General features: G+C 32.3%; 1 protein-coding gene across 1 annotated transcript; it reads left to right on the top strand.

The window, feature by feature from the left end:
* The first annotated feature begins 1,441 nt into the window (after positions 1-1,441).
* Positions 1,442-20,346, top strand: LOC143241721 (serine/threonine-protein kinase Nek4-like). The gene is made up of 7 exons (XM_076484948.1): positions 1,442-1,658; positions 6,313-6,420; positions 10,089-10,355; positions 13,088-13,285; positions 15,584-15,691; positions 16,106-16,263; positions 19,614-20,346. Exons 1-7 carry the CDS (start codon positions 1,626-1,628, stop codon positions 20,344-20,346), a joined length of 1,605 nt encoding a protein of 534 aa, XP_076341063.1. The 5' UTR covers positions 1,442-1,625.
* The last annotated feature ends 1 nt before the right edge of the window (position 20,347 follows it).

The raw sequence follows: 20,347 nt of genomic DNA, 5'->3' as shown, positions 1-20,347 counted from the left end.
ACAATATCTAAGACTTATAAAACAGCTAATGGTGTGGAACCATGGAGACAATGTTTTCAGGATGAGAATATACCATGTGCTCTGATAGATATGAGGAGCGTATTATTTGAAGAAGCCAATTAACGGTTTTATTTTTTGATGGAAATTCTTGCAATATGTTGACCAACAATGGTCTACAGCTACAGTTTTCCGACCTCGACTTGATCTTGAAATGAAAAGTGGGAATTGTCTCCAGATATACAAACGAAGATGGATTGGTGTGAACAGCAAGTGGACATAAAACTTCAGCATGAAGAAACTTGGAAATCACCTTTACTGTATACAGGAAGTCTCTTTGTACGATATGATTGTTAAGTAATTGATATCATGGAAGAGGGGATTTCTGGATGTACTGCTACATATAGTTTTTGGCTAACTCATATATTATTATTATGATATAGAAGGTGGCCTAAAAAATTCTTTGTGTCATAAGGAACGACATTCAGTGAAACTAAGCTTTCTAGATATCATTTATTGAGTAACTAGTTGCCACTATATAATGTACATACTGAAATTTTTGACGATTAAAAAAATCTCTAAATGGAAGTTTCATTGCTATTTTAGTGTCTGTATAAATTCCTCTAAGTGACGGATAACAGATGACGCTACTACTTCCTTTTTATACACAAATGCAGAAGGAACAAGTGGTCCCCCAAATCCCGTGCTTCAGCGTATAAAAGGGACTAATAAGACAAACAAATATTCGTTTTTGAAATATTGTTAATGCTAAGTGTTGTTGTTTTGAATTAAGCACAAAGCTACACAAAGGGATATCTGTGTTAAATATAAGTGTTCTCGTTGTTTTGTAAAGCAAAGGTGATTATCATTCAAATAATAGCAAGCTATTTATTGAACATGGCCTTCAAGTAGGGCAAATTATGCATACAAAGAGAATGATTGACCTTAGTATATTTATTTATATATATTTTTTGCTGCATTATGCAAAAGACTTGTTGTTGTCATTTAGTTATTTTTAGAGCAAAGATACATAATGGGATAAATGTGGCCCGACATGGTCAGATGGTTAAAGCAGTCGACTTGTAATCTGAGGGTCACGAATTCGAATTCCCGTCACACCAAATATGCTCGCCTTTTCAGCCGCGGGGGCGTTATAACGTACGATCAATCCCACTATTTGTTGGTAAAAGAGTACTCCAAGAGATGGCGGTGGGTAGTGATGACCTTCCCTCTAGTCTTATACTGCTAAATTAGGGACGGCTAACGTAGATAGCCCTCGAGTAGTTTTGTGCGAAATTCAAAACAAAACAATGAGTAATGTACTCTGTTCACAGTAGAAATCGAACATTTGATTTGATTTTAATGGTATGAATCCGTAAATACCCGCTGACCTACCGGAGGAATCGAGAATAAGTAATCAACTTTCACTTTCATCTGTTACATTAATTAAACAAAATGGTATTAAACTATATAGACAACAAAATAAATTAAGGAAAGTAAACTTTTCGCTACAGTTTGTAATCAGTGTTTATTATTCGACTAGTCTTTGCTTCATTAAACAAACATAAAATGCGCATTTTCATCGGTGATAAAGTATTTTTTTAAATCCTATCAACAAGCAAATATTAATGGAAAATACTTTATGTGAAGAAAGTAGGCAGGTACAGACAATTTTACGAACATTGTTGAAAGGAATATTATTGTTTTTTAATGCAAAAAGTTTGATTTCTTATAGCTTACTTTATTTTTCTTTCTAAATATTATTTTCTAAAATTAAAATAATAATAATTATTTTATAAAAAAAAGCACAAACATATAAATTGTAAGCCTATTAAACGCGTAAAATTTCTACTGAAAGTCAACGTTTTGGCTCAAACACGGAGAGAACAGACTAGTTGTTAAACCCTAAAAGGATGATTTATATTTCGAGAAAGTAAAGGTAATAGCTTTTTAAATACCTTATTAATTAAGTCTAATATATGAAAAGTACTATGTTTCAGAATTTATCTTTCGAGAAATACCACTTGAGTCTGTACTATATCCGATTGTAAATTGTAGTTTGTGCTGTTGCCGGCGGAGTATAAAAATAAAACAACTGATAACTAATTTAGACTGGAGTATTATTGTTTAATGCTTGCGTTTAATTATAAAGTTTACCGATAACATTAAACCTAATTATAAAATGTGTTAGTGGTTTAGTAAAATAGTTATTATTAACATACAATCGCAAAAGGGAATGGTGAATCATCACTTTGAAATGAAGAAAGATGCACCATGTTCTAAACACAGGAGTAGCAAATTACTCATCTAAGAAGTTCTTAATGAGTATACAATATTATTTGAGACGTGAGTGTACTTGTTTTTATTATTCTCAGTCGTCACTTTTTATGTATGTTTCTATTTCAGGATTATCCCTTAGACCAGTGGTTCCCAGCCTTTTTTATACCTTGCACCCCTAAAAAAGTTTAATATGTTCTCGCACCCCTCACAGTAATTATTTATTTAAGAATAAAGGTATAGGTGGCCAAAACAAATTTTTATAATTAGTTTTTAATGATATATAAACAAAAACGAAACATTTGGAAAAAGAAAAAATATTACAACAACCCGTTGTAATAAACCCTACATGGCCTACAAAAAAAATAAATTTTCATCCATCCATGCATGAAATGAAATTTCTGTGAATATGAAATGTTCAAATGTTCATAAGCCAGTTTAAATTTAATGACTCTCTTGTTCCTGTTTATTTCTTACAAGTTTTTCAAAGTGTGGCACTTTGTTGCTGATAGCTATCTGCAAGTCTGCCTGTGCACCAAAGCGATTTCTAGGTTTTGTCTTGATTGACACAAGGGCACTAAATCCAAACTCGCATAAGTATGTTGTCACAAATGGGATGAGCACATTTAGTGCTTTTTCATAAAGTATTGGAAACATGTCCATTGCCGAACACCAATATTGTTCCAAAGTTTTGCTTTCAAACTGCATTTCAAGAACTTGATTTCTGCACAGTTCAATAAGATCTTCCTTCAGTTCTTCATCATCCAATATACTATCCAAATTGAAGGAGTATGGATATCGCACCCCCCTGGAGTGCTATCTCCCACCCCTGGTTGGGAACCACTGCCTTAGACTAATTAAATGCAAGATTTCTAGCCTCAAAGAAACCTCACATGTACCCAGCACAGTCTGTGTAAACATATAACTTGTCATTCACATTGATCACTTGCAGAACCAATGAAAAACATAACCCTCAACATCCTTAAACAGGATCAGTAAGGAATGTAATTCATGGGCAGTGGCAAGCACCACCTTGTTTGAGACTGACGCAAAGCAACTTGAAAGATTGCTTTATAACTTGTTATGACACTTTATATTAAAAGTTACACATATACAAAACATAGATTAAGAATTAATGTTATAAGAAGGAAAATACCCCAAAACACTATGGTATATTCCAGTACATACCCATCTTTCTTACCTCAGTCTTTTTTCAAGCTGACAATTAATTTTAAAACCAATAAACTTTAAAGCTGAGTTAAGAATAATATTAGTCTCATCTGGCTTGCAGACAGTTACATAACACATGCCATTGTAACACTTAAAAAGTGAAGTGCAGGAATATAATCAAACCATTTACATTGAATTACACATGAAAATAGAAAGATTAACTTTTACCACAGAGACTGCAATATGCAATTTAATGTAAAAACTCTTTAATATTGGTGCAATATGAAATATTATATAAAACCTTTTAGCATGGAATAAAAACATAAATGTGATGTCTAAAATAAAACACAAGTACACACGTTCACATATTCAAAATACTATTTAAATATGAATCGCGTACACATTGCAAGTGTATGAAATAAAATGAAAACCCTTCATTGCAGTGAATTTCCTACTTCACAGTAACTTTAATATAGTACAGTCATGTATACAGTATTCCACAATTGAAACATATCTTATTTACAAATCATAATCTTTTAACAAACAGGTTATATTCATAATTTCTATATAACAACATTAATATACATAAAATTATAGATCAGAGCATAGAACAACAACAACAAAAAAAGCTGTGAGGAGTGTTTTAGAAATAATATGTTGAACTTAAAAATATAAAGTTACTTATACATATATTTAAAAATAATCAAAATATAAGAAAATCTCTTAGGTACACATATAGAATTGTGAAAGAAATAATGTAAAATTAATACAAATTATACATTTGTCTTTAGTCAGCATGTGGCCCAGTTTTCCCTCAGTTCTGACAGAAGGTCCTTTAAAGCATCTGTCCATTTGATGTTGGTTATCATCATGCCTCTTACAACTGTTATTGTCAAGGGCTTTTGTGTCTCTTATACCATTTTTTGGCTGGTGGACATTTTTCTCTAATTGGGAGTATTGCATGGAATGCTGTTGGAATCTGTCCCCTTCTCAGTTCTGTTTGGTCCAGGCCTCAGTTAATTTTATTGAAGTCTTTTGTCACTGTTGCTTTAGAGCCTGATTCTCAGGATGGCAGTGATAAAAGTCAGTAAAGTTATAGGCATGTTGGCGACTCCCAGGTTGTTTTTGTGGCATTTTGGTGAGAGTTGTTGTTCTCTTGATGTTTCAACTTTGTTGGAGAGTGGCATTCTGCTGGTTTCCCATCAAGGTTGAGCTTTCTAATCGAGGCTTCACAACCTTTAGAGGATTGAGTAGCAACCCAGAAGCCAACTCGATGAGGACCTCGATGTTAGATGTGTTACCTAACAATGCATTTCTGTTAAGGTTCTATACTGGTTTGAAAGTCAAACCAGTTCTAAGCATCCTTGAATGAGTAAAAAAATTCAGCTCCTTGATAGACAAGAAATCATGTCATCAAATTATCCCTTTACTAAACATGACCCACAAAAACACACCATACAACAGAACAAAAACATAGGTTCCACTTGCCAGAAACAAGGTTATAACTGTAACCCAAAACTTATCTTAAATACCAAAGGCCTAGATTGGAAGTGTTAGGTCAGTGAGATATAAAAGGTCAACAGGTCAGCAAAACACATTGGTTGATGGACTTCATAACTGGATGGATACAACCACTACTTACCCCTGTAGCTAGCTAGCTTGGTTAAAAGCAAAAATAATAATATGGCTACTATAACAATCTCTAGTAAGTTTAGGCTAAATATTAATACTATGGGAAGAAATCTGTAGTAGATTGTTATAGCACAGCATCATTAATAGTAAATAGTGCAGTTACAAATAGCCCATTTACACTTCTTAGTATTAACACCTGCATATCTGAGCTAGACAAGTTAAACTTCTGTCTTTGAACCTGTAAGACAAACTCTTTCATATGATATTGTAAAAGGTAGGGTCAGTTGTCTTAACATTCCTCTCAGTACATTGATTATAATCTTGTATTAAACCATTCTACAAGTAAAGCCACAGGTGTTTCCCCAACAAGCAAGTTACAGATTTCTGTATTCTAACAGTAATTTCTGAATACTGAAACTCATCTTTCCGATTTATTGAGCTTTTGTAGATAACTTGAATAAAAAAGATTAATTTTATCATTATTTCTTTAAGCTACTTGGTTGGAAAGCAAATCTGATGATGATACTAGTGCTTTTGTCAAAAACATTTATACACACAAAATCCTAAAACACAGGTTATCAATGAACTCTGCTCTTCAATCTTCGAATAACCTGAATAAACACAATCCAGTTATATGCTATTAACAATGTTTATTTATATTGTTATTTTAGTACTGTGTACATTAAAGACATGTAGCAGTGAAATTCTGCTGGAGCTCTTTGGTGCTGAGTAGTGGAATTTATTTGAAATGATTTGTCATTTTTTATGTTTACACACGTTTTTTTTCTTTTTTGAAAAACGGGTTCACTTCACCCAGGTCAGTACCCCTACTTTTTTTTTAACAAGAATTTCACCCTGTATGTATGTGAGCATTTATATATTGTAGGTGTTTAACATTGAAAGTAGACATGAAACCTTAACAGAAAGGAGACTAGAAAAAAAATGTTAAACGTTTTAAAACAATTGTTTCATTGTAATAACACCAGTGAATGAGTGAATTTTGTCAAAATCATTTTAACTGATGCAGCAGTTAATGAAAATAAACTAAGATTGGATTCCTTTTTTAGTGTATCTAATATTGAAATAATTTTGGTCATACTCAAGCTGAAAAGGATGTTAAACATGTCTGAATTTGTTCTAGATTTTGTGTTAACACTCGTATTTTCACAGTGCATTTTATTCACATAATCAATGGATCATTAAAAAGTGTGATACTAAAACTTAGTTTTCTTCAAGAATGGAAACAATGACAGAAAGATGGAAAAGTATTCTCGTGTGAAGCAGATTGGTAAAGGAAGTTATGGAGAAGTTTGGGTTCTTAAACATTGTACCTCCTCCAAACAGGTGAGTTTTATAAATCACAAATTAAATATATAAAAATTCTATGTGTATATGGATTTATGACTGCAAGAGTTTTCTAAATTTGTATTAATTTCATGTGTTTACTGACAAATATAATAATATTCTCAGTAATTAAATTACCTGAGTATTTCTGAGGGACTGAGTGATAGTTTAAAAGTACATTAGATACTGCTACTTGTAATATGCATGAAAAACTTGTACAAAAAGAAGTTAGCATCTGGTAAATTTGGTAGTTTACTAATATTTAAGGTTTTTTTGTTCTTGTAAAAGAATGATAATTCTGTGTTTTAAAAGGAATATTATAAAATAATATTCTTCTAGGGATTGGTCTTATCTGTACATATCTGTTAGTTTTTCTAGGGTGTATAGTATTTATAGATGTTTTGAAAAAATTTGTAAGAATACATCAACTTTTTCATGACAAACTAATAAACTTAAAGTTAGAAAATTATGTAATACCTGCCCTACCTTTTATAATAATACAAGGCTAAGTGTACTAATAAGTAAAGTAGTCATATGTAATATGTATCTATCTTAAAATCTTAGTATATAAGGTTTATTTAAATGATTTTTATAACAAAGATCAGGGTGTATAACCACAATTAGTAGTTCACAAAACTTTGTTTTCAGTACGCTAAAACTGTATACTGTTAGTTCTGATTATTGTTGTAATGTTAAAATTAGCAGATAATACCTGTGTACAACAACAATCAGAACTAACAGTTCATAAAACTACTTTTTTCAGTACACTAAAACTGTATACTTTTACCCTTAACAACATTTTAAGGAAACAAAGTGTAGATATGAATGACAACTAAAACTAAACTATAATAATGAAATGGCATGTCTTAGTATATGTGTGTACTCACCATAACTCTTAAGAAAAAAGAACCTAGAAACCTGAAATTTTGTGTAAATGGACCTTGAAGGTATGCACCTGAGTATTATTACTTATCCATGTGCATGCACATTTTTATGTGAAGTAAGCAAGTGAAAAACCACATAGAAAAGAATGTGACCACCATAGCACCAAGAGTAAAGAACCTAGAAACCTAAAATTTTGCAATTATACTTAGTGCTGTTATTTATGTACATGCATGCACGTCTTTTTAAAGAGGCAAGTAATGGAAAAAAACAGTTTCTTATATTAAAAATTATAAATTACAAACAGACAGACATGCACATGTGCATGTGGGCATCTTTTTAATAAGGCAGTTTAGCCAAAACACATAGGAAAAAGCAGTTCCTTGTATAACAACTTTTAATATTATATATATACTAGCCAATGCTTTTCAACAATGGCTTTAATATCATGTTGTTTGGTAATAAATGTATAGTGTAATATTGTTGTTAAGAGGCAGTGTACTGAAAGTATAAACTACAAAATTGAAAAAAAGTTTGTTTTTTTACTTTGTAGGCTCTGTTAATTAAACTGGTTTGTTATTAATTTTAATATTTCTTTGTATTATTTAAGTTTAAAATTGGAAGACAAGTCAGAGGAGAGGTTGGTTACTGTTATGAACAGGCCACATCCTGCAAAGGAGCAACAAAAGTATATATGCTAAAATGAGTTGTGAATACTCGCACGTTGACATGGTCATCTAGAATAAACCAACCTAATAACTTGAGTGAAGTTGGGTACTTTTGCTAGTTCATAATAATAAACATTGAACATTGTGTCTGATGGTGGTGTTTGGGCATAGTGCTCATGAAGATTTGGCACTGCTGCAGTGTTCTCATTTGGTATTGTGAATATGTCCCCTCATAGAATTTCAGGGTGGGGACAGTGGTCAATCAATCATTCTTTATTTATTATGGATCCTCCAATCCTGCAGAAACAATTAGTAAAAAAGCAGCTAATTAGTTAGTGACCACACATATATGATTATGTTATGCAGTCATCATTGCAATCAGCTCCTTTATCTCAATTTTTAATTCTCCATTCTCTATCTGAAAAATATTTTGTGCAAATGTCTCCCTTTTTTGATCAAAAGGATTAGAGGGGCTTGCTGGCTCTCCCAAGTCAATCAGGAAGTTACTTTCTCAACATATTTTGGTGGAAACATCTATACCTACACATTGTGAATTCCTCCTGAGGTCATGGACCATTGGAGATTTACCCATGCTACTTTGAATTTCTCCAGAAGAGTGATCACTGAGTGAAGGATTTGAAGATTGTCCCTAAGTAAAGATTCTTGCTGGTTTCTCTAGCCAAGACATTTCTGGTATGTGCCATATCTACACTTTCAAGGATGAAATTGTGCTACTAACAGATGTATTAATTATAATGCTTACGTCACCACATTCACATGCCTCTTTCAAGGCATATTGTCTGATCTGTAAAGTGTGGCCATACATTCATAACCTTCTCAGATGTTTCCAGTGTCAGGGATTTGGACACTTAAATGTATTTTGAAGTGTGCTTGTTGTAGTGACAGAGCATGATGCCTGTGAGTGTGAACTGGACCCTCACTGTGTCAATTGTAATAACTCATACCCCTCTTACTATTGATTTTGCATTAAGAGGGTGCAGGAGAAAGAGGTACAGTACTAACTTACTGTACATAATATTTCTTACCTCGAGGCTTCAAAATTACTTTCCCCCACTCCATCTCAGACATTTCCTGCTACACTACATTTCACTGTTATAGTGGGAGTGCAGACAGGTCTTTCCTTGCCTCCATCAGAGTTGTTCTCAACTCATGTGAAGAATCTTTTACCCTCTATGGATAAAAGAGTTGGTAAGTCCATGTCTACTCCAAATTTTGTCCCCACCTTTCCTTTCAGTGACTACCTGGGTCCACTTCCTTCAGCTTCAGTTGTTTACTAAAGTCAATCTTTTGGGCTATAAAATGCAGAATGATTATTTATTCATGCCCTCAGTCACTGAAATCTATGTCCACTAACAGAGACTTGCCCAGTTGACCCAGGTCAGGATCCATTGACATCAACAGACTTCCTCCTAATAAAGGAAAAAAGGTATGGTTATGCAGAGAAGGGTTATCTACCTAGTTCTTTTCCACCTGAGTAAAAGTGGTCACTTGAATATAGTGCAATTGCCAAAGTTTCTATTCTAATCTAAAAATGAGAAAACATTAGTTAAAAGCAATTTATTATATATTATGAAAGATGAAAAATTAAAAAAGCAAATTAGTAAAAATGTAGTAAATGTGAGTCATTAAAATAGTGAATGTAAGTGACCACTGGTCATGAAAATGTATAGATGTTTTTTGTTGGTAAAATAGTGAATGCGAGTGACCACTGGTCATAAAAATGTATAGATGATTTTTGTTGGTGTTATTTTCACTTGTGTCTGAGCTAGTGTTGTTCATTAAATTGTGGATAATATTTCTGTTTCACTAAAATCTAATATAAAATTTGAAATATCTTTAAAATCTTGAACTACATGAGATACCATATTGAGTATAGAGCATATAAGAAGTACTTAAGGTGGTATATTAAATATAAAGTTCTCTAGATGTAATGTTGAATATAAATTATATCTTGTTACCTACACAGTACTTTCATTTTGTATCCATTCAATAATAGATCTCTATACAATTAAAGATACAAAATGTAACTGTTTATTATGCAACTGCTGTTGTGTTATGTGTATAACTTATTAATGTGTTTCATTATTATTACTGTAGTTTGTGTTGAAACAAATCAATATCCAACATGCCTCTAAAAGAGAAAGGTGTGCAGCTCTTCTGGAAGTTCAGCTTTTGGCCACTTTGAAACATCCTAATATTGTGTCCTACCTGCACTCCTTCCAATCACCAGATGGAATCTTGAATATCATTATGGGTTACTGTGAGGGTGGGGACTTGTACAGCGTTATTCGCAAAAGAAAAGGAATACTATTTGATGAGCCACAGGTTGCACAGTGGTTTATTCAAATCTGCATGGCTTTACAGGTAGTTAGACAAGTAATACATCTAAATCAAGAGAGAGCTGTTGATAAGTTATTCCAACCCTCTACAAATATTGTTGATTTCTTTTTATTTAAACCTGATTATGACACGTTAAAGTAAGTGTTTTGAATATTTATTTATAAAGTGTTATTATATTATAAAAGTCTTCTTATTTATGTTTTTCTCTCATTAGTGTAAGATGAAAGTGTTTTTTGTCTAATGAGAGTCTTAACGTTGGTATAAACATTACTGAAATTCCAACAGAATTTTGTAATTATAGATGTATTTTTTTTATGGATCAGAATTACCATAGATTAAATACAGACATATTCAGTACTTTTATTCAGATTGCTGAAACACTATTGTACTTTGTACAGATGCTCTATGGAATTATTTAGGTCCTTTGAGAATGTTGTGCACTTTTCATTAGTTGGCTCTCTATTTTTGCTATATTGCTTTAAAATGAAAGAAATATTGTATTTACAATTCTTCAGGTAATTTTTGCCATGAGCAGTACAGTAAGGTTCAGATTTTGTCTCTATCAGTATCTGTCAGTGGTGACCACTAGAGTAGTATCATGGATCTGTATATGATTGAATCATTTATAAGAGTTTGAAAGTGCCAGTATTATCTTATTATGTATCATGTACAAATTGATACATTTATTTAATCATGATATTTTTAATTTAATGTTTGTAATGTTTTGAAAACCTTGCCAGTCTTCTTGTTGTATGTTTTAATTGTATGACTGGGTTCATACATTGAAGTTTCTCAATACAATTCTCAGTAAACAGTACCTTTATATAGACCATTTGAATTTTGTCTTGTTTTGTACAGAAAGAGATCTTTCATAATTAGCATAAAGCTATGTTAATATTAAGTTCACCTATGACTGACAAAAGTAATAGTACTGTACTTTTTCTAGACATCTGTGTTTTCAACAAACAAGGACATTTTGATGCTGAATAGAAATGTTTTGTTTTTCATTGCATGCTTGAAAGTAGTGAAGTATATGTTACTTCAGATGATGAGATGTTTAATGAAATGTGTGTGTATCTCTATGTTGTTGCAGACATTAAATTCTAGTGAAATGTGTGTTTTCAGGTGCTGAAGTCATGCACTTACTAATAGTATCTTAGGCATCTTTTGAAAATATTAACAGATGCTTACAGATATTATACTGATAATGTTTCTTTTCATTTGAATTCATCTTCAAAACACTAGTCACTGTTTGTTTTGATTAATGTTTCTTTGAATTTAACATTGTGCATACAGGTATGTCATATTCTGCATGTCATACAGGTATGTCATAATCTTTTTACAGGGTTATATTTTATTAAACAACTTTAATATCAATATACATCAAAACAATCTATAATTCATAACTTGGTTTATTTAAGTTTTATTTTTTATTGTCAAAAGGAAATATATAAATAATTCTAAGTCTGCTCTTCTGTGTGACATGTCTCCCCTCTGAATTCTCCCCATAACATTGGTATTTTGTCATGTCTAACCAACTGGAAATTCAAACTTAGCATACTGAGTGGACATAGTGTAAAGTTTAACCTTCTGGATATACTAAAATATCAACAAATTTCACAAATACACCTGAGAAGTCCCTCCTATATTTCAAACAGACTGTTTTCTCTCGCATACTTGTCTGTTGGACATGTTTATAACCAATAGAATAAGCATGTTGTATAGTACTGGAATTGTTTGTTTAGTTTTAATCATTAAAGAATATATTTTTACAAGAAAAGCTTGATATGTGTTGTGTGCACCTTTTGCTCTGAATTATTAATTGAATTGCTTGATATACTTGTGGCAAAGTTAGAAAGACAGATAACTTATAGTAGTTTTGAGATGTCATGTTTTTAGTACCTGATATAGTTTTGTGTTTTCAAATGCATATTTGAAAGGTATCTGAATTTTGAAGTAAGTTCTTTTTTATGCAAATATTTTTATTTATTGTTATGTTTTTAGCAAAAACTAATTCAAATATAAAAAGCAAGTTTCATAGGTTATGTCACAAAATCTAAATAAAAGCAAATGAATTTGATGAACAGGCTATAAAACTTGCTGTTAAAGTGATCAGTTGCTTACCATAAGTTAGACTTGAAACATCTCAATGTGATTTATTGCTTTTCAAGCAGAGAAAGGGTCCAAAGTACAGTGATAAAATTATAAAATGAAAAGAAAGCAGATGAGGTTGTTAAGATAAACCGTTGTAGTTATCTGTTGCAATCTGCAGTCATTTTACAAAAAAATATTGCTCTGTTGATTTTATTTAACATTTTTCAATTTTTTTAAAATTCACTGCACAGCTAGTGTTACAATACATAATATAGACAATATATAAAGTATAAAATAAAAATATTTAGTGTTCATATTGGAAACATACAAGATGGAAGTAAGTAGCTTTAATCTTAAAATGAAAATCCTTCACCCAGATGAACTTAAGTTTACAGTTAAATGTTTAGGGAAAATACTTTGTTACTTGTGTATAACAGACTTTTGTGAAGTTATAGTGTGTGTAGTTTAGATTGTTATAAGGTCAATCAAATTGACTTGGTTTCTATAAAGATGGTTGAACACATTTTAAAATATTTGTTATAGGGTTATTTTTGTTTAATAATACTCTTTGTGTTGAAATATGCTCAGATGTATTTGTTTTGTTATATTTATATTTTAATATATACAGTAAAAAACAGTTTGGTTTTGCTTGTGTTTTCTAGTACCTTCACGATCAAAAAATTCTTCATCGAGATTTGAAGACACAAAATATCTTTCTGACAAAAAGTAAAGTGATAAAAGTTGGAGACCTTGGAATTGCCAGAGTACTTGATGGTACACTGGATATGGCAACCACTTTAATTGGTACACCTTACTACATGAGTCCCGAGTTGTTTCTTAATAAACCATATAATCACAAGGTTCGTGGAACCAATAACTTGAGTATTTTTTTATTTCTTGTAGTGATATTACATGTAGCATAACATTAATGCACCAGTATTATACTTTCACAGAGTAACTGTTGCTATTTAATGTTAAGGTGGTATTACTTAACTAGGTACATTGATGTTACAATAATATTAATACACTATTGTTTAACTAAGTACAATGTTATCATGATGTTTTTTAGGTAAGTATACTAAGGTAATGTATTAGAAGACCAGTTTATGGTTAAATATGCTGATGTGAAATATTTCACTTTAAACATATTTTTGCAGCATGTTTATAGTTTTATAACTTTGAAAAAAACAAACATTTCAATATTTCACTTCTCTTTCAAATAAAGATTACCACAATTAGGATATGCAACTGTTGTTATGCTTTATAGTTAATGAAGTGTCAGGTGCATATAAAATAATAACACTATGTAACATACATACTATCCAGGAACAAAATTTGTTATTATTTAATTGCTTATGTTGTAAAAGTACAGTAAATGGTCATTATTCCCTTCAAACTTTGCTTTTGTGACCTGGATAAATGAAATTTAGAAATTAACCTATTTTATATGTAAAAACAGGCAAATTTGCACATTTTCATTTACATGAGGTCTGAATAAAACAACATATGAATCAAGATTTACATGTATATATACTAAAGTTATACAAAAATGTTTAGAAGTGAGTAGTTTTTCCAGATTTATGACTAACGTAAATCACTTTCGCGTATCAGCTCCCAAATATAGTCTCCCATCATGTTTTCGTTACACACCTTTTGGTAGAGGCATTCAAAGTCCAGTATATCTTGGTGGAAGCACTCGCCTTGCTCCTCTGACAATGCTCCCATGTTCTCCTTGAATTTATCTAGATGAACATCAAGGATATGGACTTTCAGGGACATTCTGCAGCCCATTTTGCTGTAGTTTTTCACCAAAACAAGTTCCACATAATTTTCAGCCTTGTGATTTACCAAGAAGCCCCAAACCACTGTGACAAAACTGCTACAAGCTTTTTTTCTTCCCTTTCTGCTGAGCATCTTGGTGCACTCCAGGATCTGTTTCATTTGTGGTCAAATGAAAACACCAGCTTTGACCTTTGCCTCCGACAGCTTAGGGAAGAAGTCTTGAAGGTACTTGAAGGCTGCATATCTCTTATCAAAAGCTGTGACAAATTATTTCATAAAACCCAATTTTATGTGCAATGGTGAGAACAACACCTTCTAGAGGTCCACTAGTGACTCGTGACTTAACATTGTGTCTCCCCACAGAGAACTTGGGCCGTTGTGGCCAGTGCTTCCTGTTGTAGTGTGCTGCAGTGTTCCTGCTGTCTCAAAGGCAAAGATAACAGGGAAACTTGGTAAAGCCTCTTTGGAGACCCATCAGGAATGCCACCATTTTGAAGTCTCCAAAAGCCTATCAGCCATACTCATCATAATTTAAGGTTTCTAGCAAGGTCTTGACACTGTTGTATTCCTCTTCGAGGTATACTGAATGAGCCAGGGGAAGAGACGGGTACTTACTCACATTATGAAGGAGCACAACTTTGAGGCTTCTGGAGAATGCTTGTAGCTTCTTGATGCCATATCTGATCAAATCAGATAGGTCTATGTGTTCACTGAGGCAGCTAGAATGAAACTGAAGTGGTGAGCTCCTGTATATATATTACTATGGAAATTTCTAGAAAATTCTAAAGGGTTCTTGAAAATTCTCATAAGTTCTACAACATTCTAGAAAATTCTTAAAAATTCTTGTAAGTTTGAGAAAATTCTCTATCGGCTACTCAGCACTGAATCTACCTGGAATGTTATGGAAAATGGGTAAATTGGAAAATTTCATTACCCAGGTCACAAAAGCAAAGTTTGAAGAGAAAAATAGTTCTTTTCCATTTACTTTAGATATAAGCAATTGGGAAATAACACTTTTTGCCCAGGAACAAGGAAAAGTAAAAATTTTGTTACATAGTGTTATTTCCTTAAATAAAATATGGGAACTCTCTCAGTTATAATGGAAGTCTGGTAATAGTTTAAACTATGAACAATGACAAGAATTATGGAGAGATGTTGTGTAGTAATACAGATTGCATGTTGTGTAGTAATGTAGATTACATGTTATTTAGTAATACAGGTGGGCCAACAAAGGTCTTGGAATATGTGGACTTAAGTAAACTAAATTTTGAATATGTTATGCATGGAACATTTGAAGTGTATTTAATTGGTTTTGGTATGGAGGGAAGTAACATTGCGTTTAACTTACTAAGATAATGTTATTTTTCTGTTTCTAGTCAGATGTTTGGTCATTAGGCTGTTGTTTGTACGAAATGGCAACCCTTAGACATGCCTTTAATGCTCAAAACTTGAATTCTCTGATGTACAAGGTGTTGCAAGGAAAGGTAAAGCTAAGAACTACTAGATTTAAACAGTTTTTAAGTGATAAGTCATAGCATATAGAGAATATATTCTAATAATTCTATGGGAGATCTTGTTTCTTTTAAAAAAAATTTTCTGCCCTAACTTATTATATGTATTTATTATCAGTAGTGACATGTTGTCTGAAATTAACCAAATATGTGTAACATTAAACATTTTGATGTATATATTTGTGATACCAACAAGTATGCTTTATCAATTGAAAAGTGTTTTATACAAGTTTTGTGAATGTGAAGTCTGAAAAATGAATATTTTTAGAGTTGATACATGATTATGGTCTTCATAAGTATCCTGGCTAATTCAGTTCATATTTAACAAATCATTGCTTGTTATCGTCAACCCTGTCTGTGTTTTCTTTCTCCTTACTATGTGTATAGTTGCCTCCAATGCCAAAATATTACAGCCTAGAACTACAAGCGTTAATTACATCCATGCTAAACTGTTGTCCTGAACGGAGGCCTAGCATTAGGCAGATACTAGAGAATGAATACATTCATAAACATATGGAAATATTTTTGGAAGAAACCAAAATAAGGTTTGTTATCAAGATTTGTTTTATTTTTATTTCCAAAACTCCAAGGAATATCATTACAGATTTCCAGTAATTAATATTATACTCTAAAGATTCTTTGGGTAATGTTACACCATAATATCCAAGCTCTTTCAGACATTTGTGATATCTTTAATGTTTGTTGCTAGTTAGAGTAGCATAAGAAACTATATAATGCTATATTTTAAGTTGCTAGCAAATGTCCACTGGATCCAGTCAGCTCTAAACAGCGAGTTCTAATGAAACTGTAAATAACAATCTTTTTTTGGCCCTGGTTATTCAAAGCACACTGGATCTGTTGATATTAACTTAAGATGTATATTTGTTGTATGTTAAGAGCTGGTTAGTGCAAGTAGTAATAAACTATTTGAATTTTGCTACTATTTGCTTAGAAGAGGTTGCTGAATCTGAAAGGAGTGATCTCTCTGGCCATAGATAGTGTTTTTAGTTAGGACTACTTTAACCTGGAGACAGTATTTTATTTGCTAGTTAGTGTTAACTTAATTAATAGATAATGTTTGGAACAGCCAGAACCTGGATAATATATCTTTCCTTGACTGGTTGGACCTGTACGTGATCAGAACCTAGATAATATCTGTTACTGTGACTGGTTTGTTCTGTACATAACAATATGAACCTAAATTATGTCAGTTACATTGACTGTTTGAAACTATACGTAACTATATTAACCTGGATAATATCTGTTTCTTTGTCTGGTTAGAGCTGTACATAACAGTTGGAACCTGGATAATATCTGTTGGTTTGATTGTTTGGCACTGTACATAACTATCTTGTCCTGGATAATATCTGTTACTTTGACTGCTTGGCACTGTACATAACTATCTTGTCCTGGATAATATCTGTTAGTTTGACTGTTTGGCACTGTACATAACTATCTTGTCCTGGATAATATCTGTTACTTTGACTGCTTGGCACTGTACATAACTATCTTGTCCTGGATAATATCTGTTACTTTGACTGTTTGGCACTGTACATAACTATCTTGTCCTGGATAATATCTGTTACTTTGACTGTTTGGCACTGTACATAACTATCTTGTCCTGGATAATATCTGTTAGTTTGACTGTTTGGCACTGTACATAACTATCTTGTCCTGGATAATATCTGTTAGTTTGACTGTTTGGCACTGTACATAACTATCTTATCCTGGATAATATCTGTTAGTTTGACTGTTTGGCACTGTACATAACTATCTTGTCCTGGATAATATCTGTTACTTTGACTGCTTGGCACTGTACATAACTATCTTGTCCTGGATAATATCTGTTACTTTGACTGTTTGGCACTGTACATAACTATCTTGTCCTGGATAATATCTGTTAGTTTGACTGTTTGGCACTGTACATAACTATCTTGTCCTGGATAATATCTGTTACTTTGACTGTTTGGCACTGTACATAACTATCTTGTCCTGGATAATATCTGTTAGTTTGAATGTTTGGCACTGTACATAACTATCTTGTCCTGGATAATATCTGTTACTTTGACTGTTTGGCACTGTACATAACTATCTTGTCCTGAATAATATCTGTTAGTTTGAATGTTTGGCACTGTACATAACTATCTTGTCCTGGATAATATCTGTTACTTTGACTGTTTGGCACTGTACATAACTATCTTGTCCTGGATAATATCTGTTACTTTGACTGTTTGGCACTGTACATAACTATCTTGTCCTGAATAATATCTGTTACTTTGACTGCTTGGCACTGTACATAACTATCTTGTCCGTGATAATATCTGTTACTTTGACTGTTTGGCACTGTACATAACTATCTTGTCGTGGATAATATCTGTTAGTTTGAATGTTTGGCACTGTACATAACTATCTTGTCCTGGATAATATCTGTTACTTTGACTGTTTGGCACTGTACATAACTATCTTGTCCTGGATAATATCTGTTAGTTTGACTGTTTGGCACTGTACATAACTATCTTGTCCGTGATAATATCTGTTAGTTTGACTGCTTGGCACTGTACATAACTATCTTGTCCTGGATAATATCTGTTACTTTGACTGTTTGGCACTGTACATAACTATCTTGTCCTGGATAATATCTGTTACTTTGACTGCTTGGCACTGTACATAACTATCTTGTCCTGGATAATATCTGTTAGTTTGACTGTTTGGCACTGTACATAACTATCTTGTCCTGGATAATATCTGTTAGTTTGACTGTTTGGCACTGTACATAACTATCTTGTCCTGGATAATATCTGTTACTTTGACTGCTTGGCACTGTACATAACTATCTTGTCCTGGATAATATCTGTTACTTTGACTGCTTGGCACTGTACATAACTATCTTGTCCTGGATAATATCTGTTACTTTGACTGTTTGGCACTGTACATAACTATCTTGTCCTGGATAATATCTGTTACTTTGACTGTTTGGCACTGTACATAACTATCTTGTCCTGGATAATATCTGTTACTTTGACTGGTTTAAGTTATAGATTATAATGGTGACTAGTCAGAATGAGCTAAGATATTTTACTGGAAATTAGAATATTATTTGTTAAAATATGCTTGCCAAAGTAAGTTTATCATGGTGAATATTTGTTTTTCTGGGCTGACCTAGAACTGTAAATTATAACTTGTTAATATGTAGTAATGAAGCTGGCTAAACTTAGATATTTTTTGTTTGTGTATGTGAGGGGGGTCATTGATAGTAATTTTTGACAATAATAAGTGTGACTTGCTGGTCAAAGCTGACTGGACCTGTTTCAGTTTGAAGTTGTTGATTTGCTAAACTCCCTTTGATCTAACTTGTGACGTTAGTGTTTAATAATATAGGTTTTATAACTGCTTTGGTTTAATCTAGCAGTACAAGTTAGTAAAGTTTTTTTTTTCTTTAGTGTGTACAAGTCTATATATTTACAGCTACTAGAGGTTGATTTTTACAGTATGTTTTGTATTTTTTCAACAGGAAGTTTTCTTGTTCCTGATTTCCTAAAAAAAATCATTTTTCTTGTGTAACTTTATCAATGAAATTATAAGTGAATGAATTTGATATTAGCTAATTGTTGTTTGAAATGAAGATATGACCATTCAGAATATACAAATTCAAATTTTGAAATACTCTTCTATATATAGTTTAAGTCTAAAGTTCTTGTAATTTACCTATGGTATGATTGTGATTCTAAAGCTTCTTCAAGTGTTTTTCTTTATGTATTTTTGATTGAAGTGTTTTTACATGTTTCATATGTTGGATTAATGTTATTTTCAGGATTCTGAATTGACATAACAGTTTAATAAATATTAAAATTCTATTCTGGATTATTAGTAATTTTGATTTTAATTTCATCTTTAGGAGCAAAGGTTCTAAAAAAGTTAATGCTTTGGACAGTGTGATCTATCAGAATAATGAGTTGAATGACAAAATAGAATGTGACAAAGTTTCCAGTTTTGTGGATTCAAGTAAAAAAACACTGTCGACAAAGCAGTGTGAAGAAAAGCCATGTGCAGTAAAAGTGTGTAGTACTTATGCTGATGCAAGTACTTTGGGGTCATCCAATCAAAACCATTTTGATGAAAAAGTTAATTTAATGAATGTTTCCAATGAGAAATCTTTAACTTTCATAATGGGTGAAAACAAGACAGAAACTACTAGTCTAGAAGAAGTAACTTGTGAAAATAGAACAGAAACTTGTGGCCTAGAAAAAGCAACATGTGAAAATAGAACAGAAACTTGTGGCCTAGAAAAAGCAACATGTGAAAATAGAACAGAAACTTGTGGCCTAGTAAAAGCAACATGTGAAAATAGAACAGAAACTTGTGGCCTAGAAAAAGCAACATGTGAAAATAGAACAGAAACTTGTGGCTTAGTAAAAGCAACATGTGAAAATAGAACAGAAACTTGTGGCTTAGTAAAAGCAACATGTGAAAATAGAACAGAAACTTGTGGCCTAGAAAAAGCAACATGTGAAAATAGAACAAAAACTTGTGGCTTAGTGAAAGCAACCTGTGAAAATAGAACAGAAACTTGTAGGCCCAGAAAAAGAACAGAAACCTTAGTGAAAATAGAACAGAAACTTGTGGCCTAGG

The sequence above is a fragment of the Tachypleus tridentatus genome, unplaced genomic scaffold (genome assembly GCF_004210375.1).
Source record: "Tachypleus tridentatus isolate NWPU-2018 unplaced genomic scaffold, ASM421037v1 Hic_cluster_1, whole genome shotgun sequence".
Classification (NCBI taxonomy): domain Eukaryota; kingdom Metazoa; phylum Arthropoda; class Merostomata; order Xiphosura; family Limulidae; genus Tachypleus; species Tachypleus tridentatus.
The sequence above is the reverse complement of the archived record's forward strand: the minus strand, read 5'-3'. Positions and strand labels throughout refer to the sequence as shown.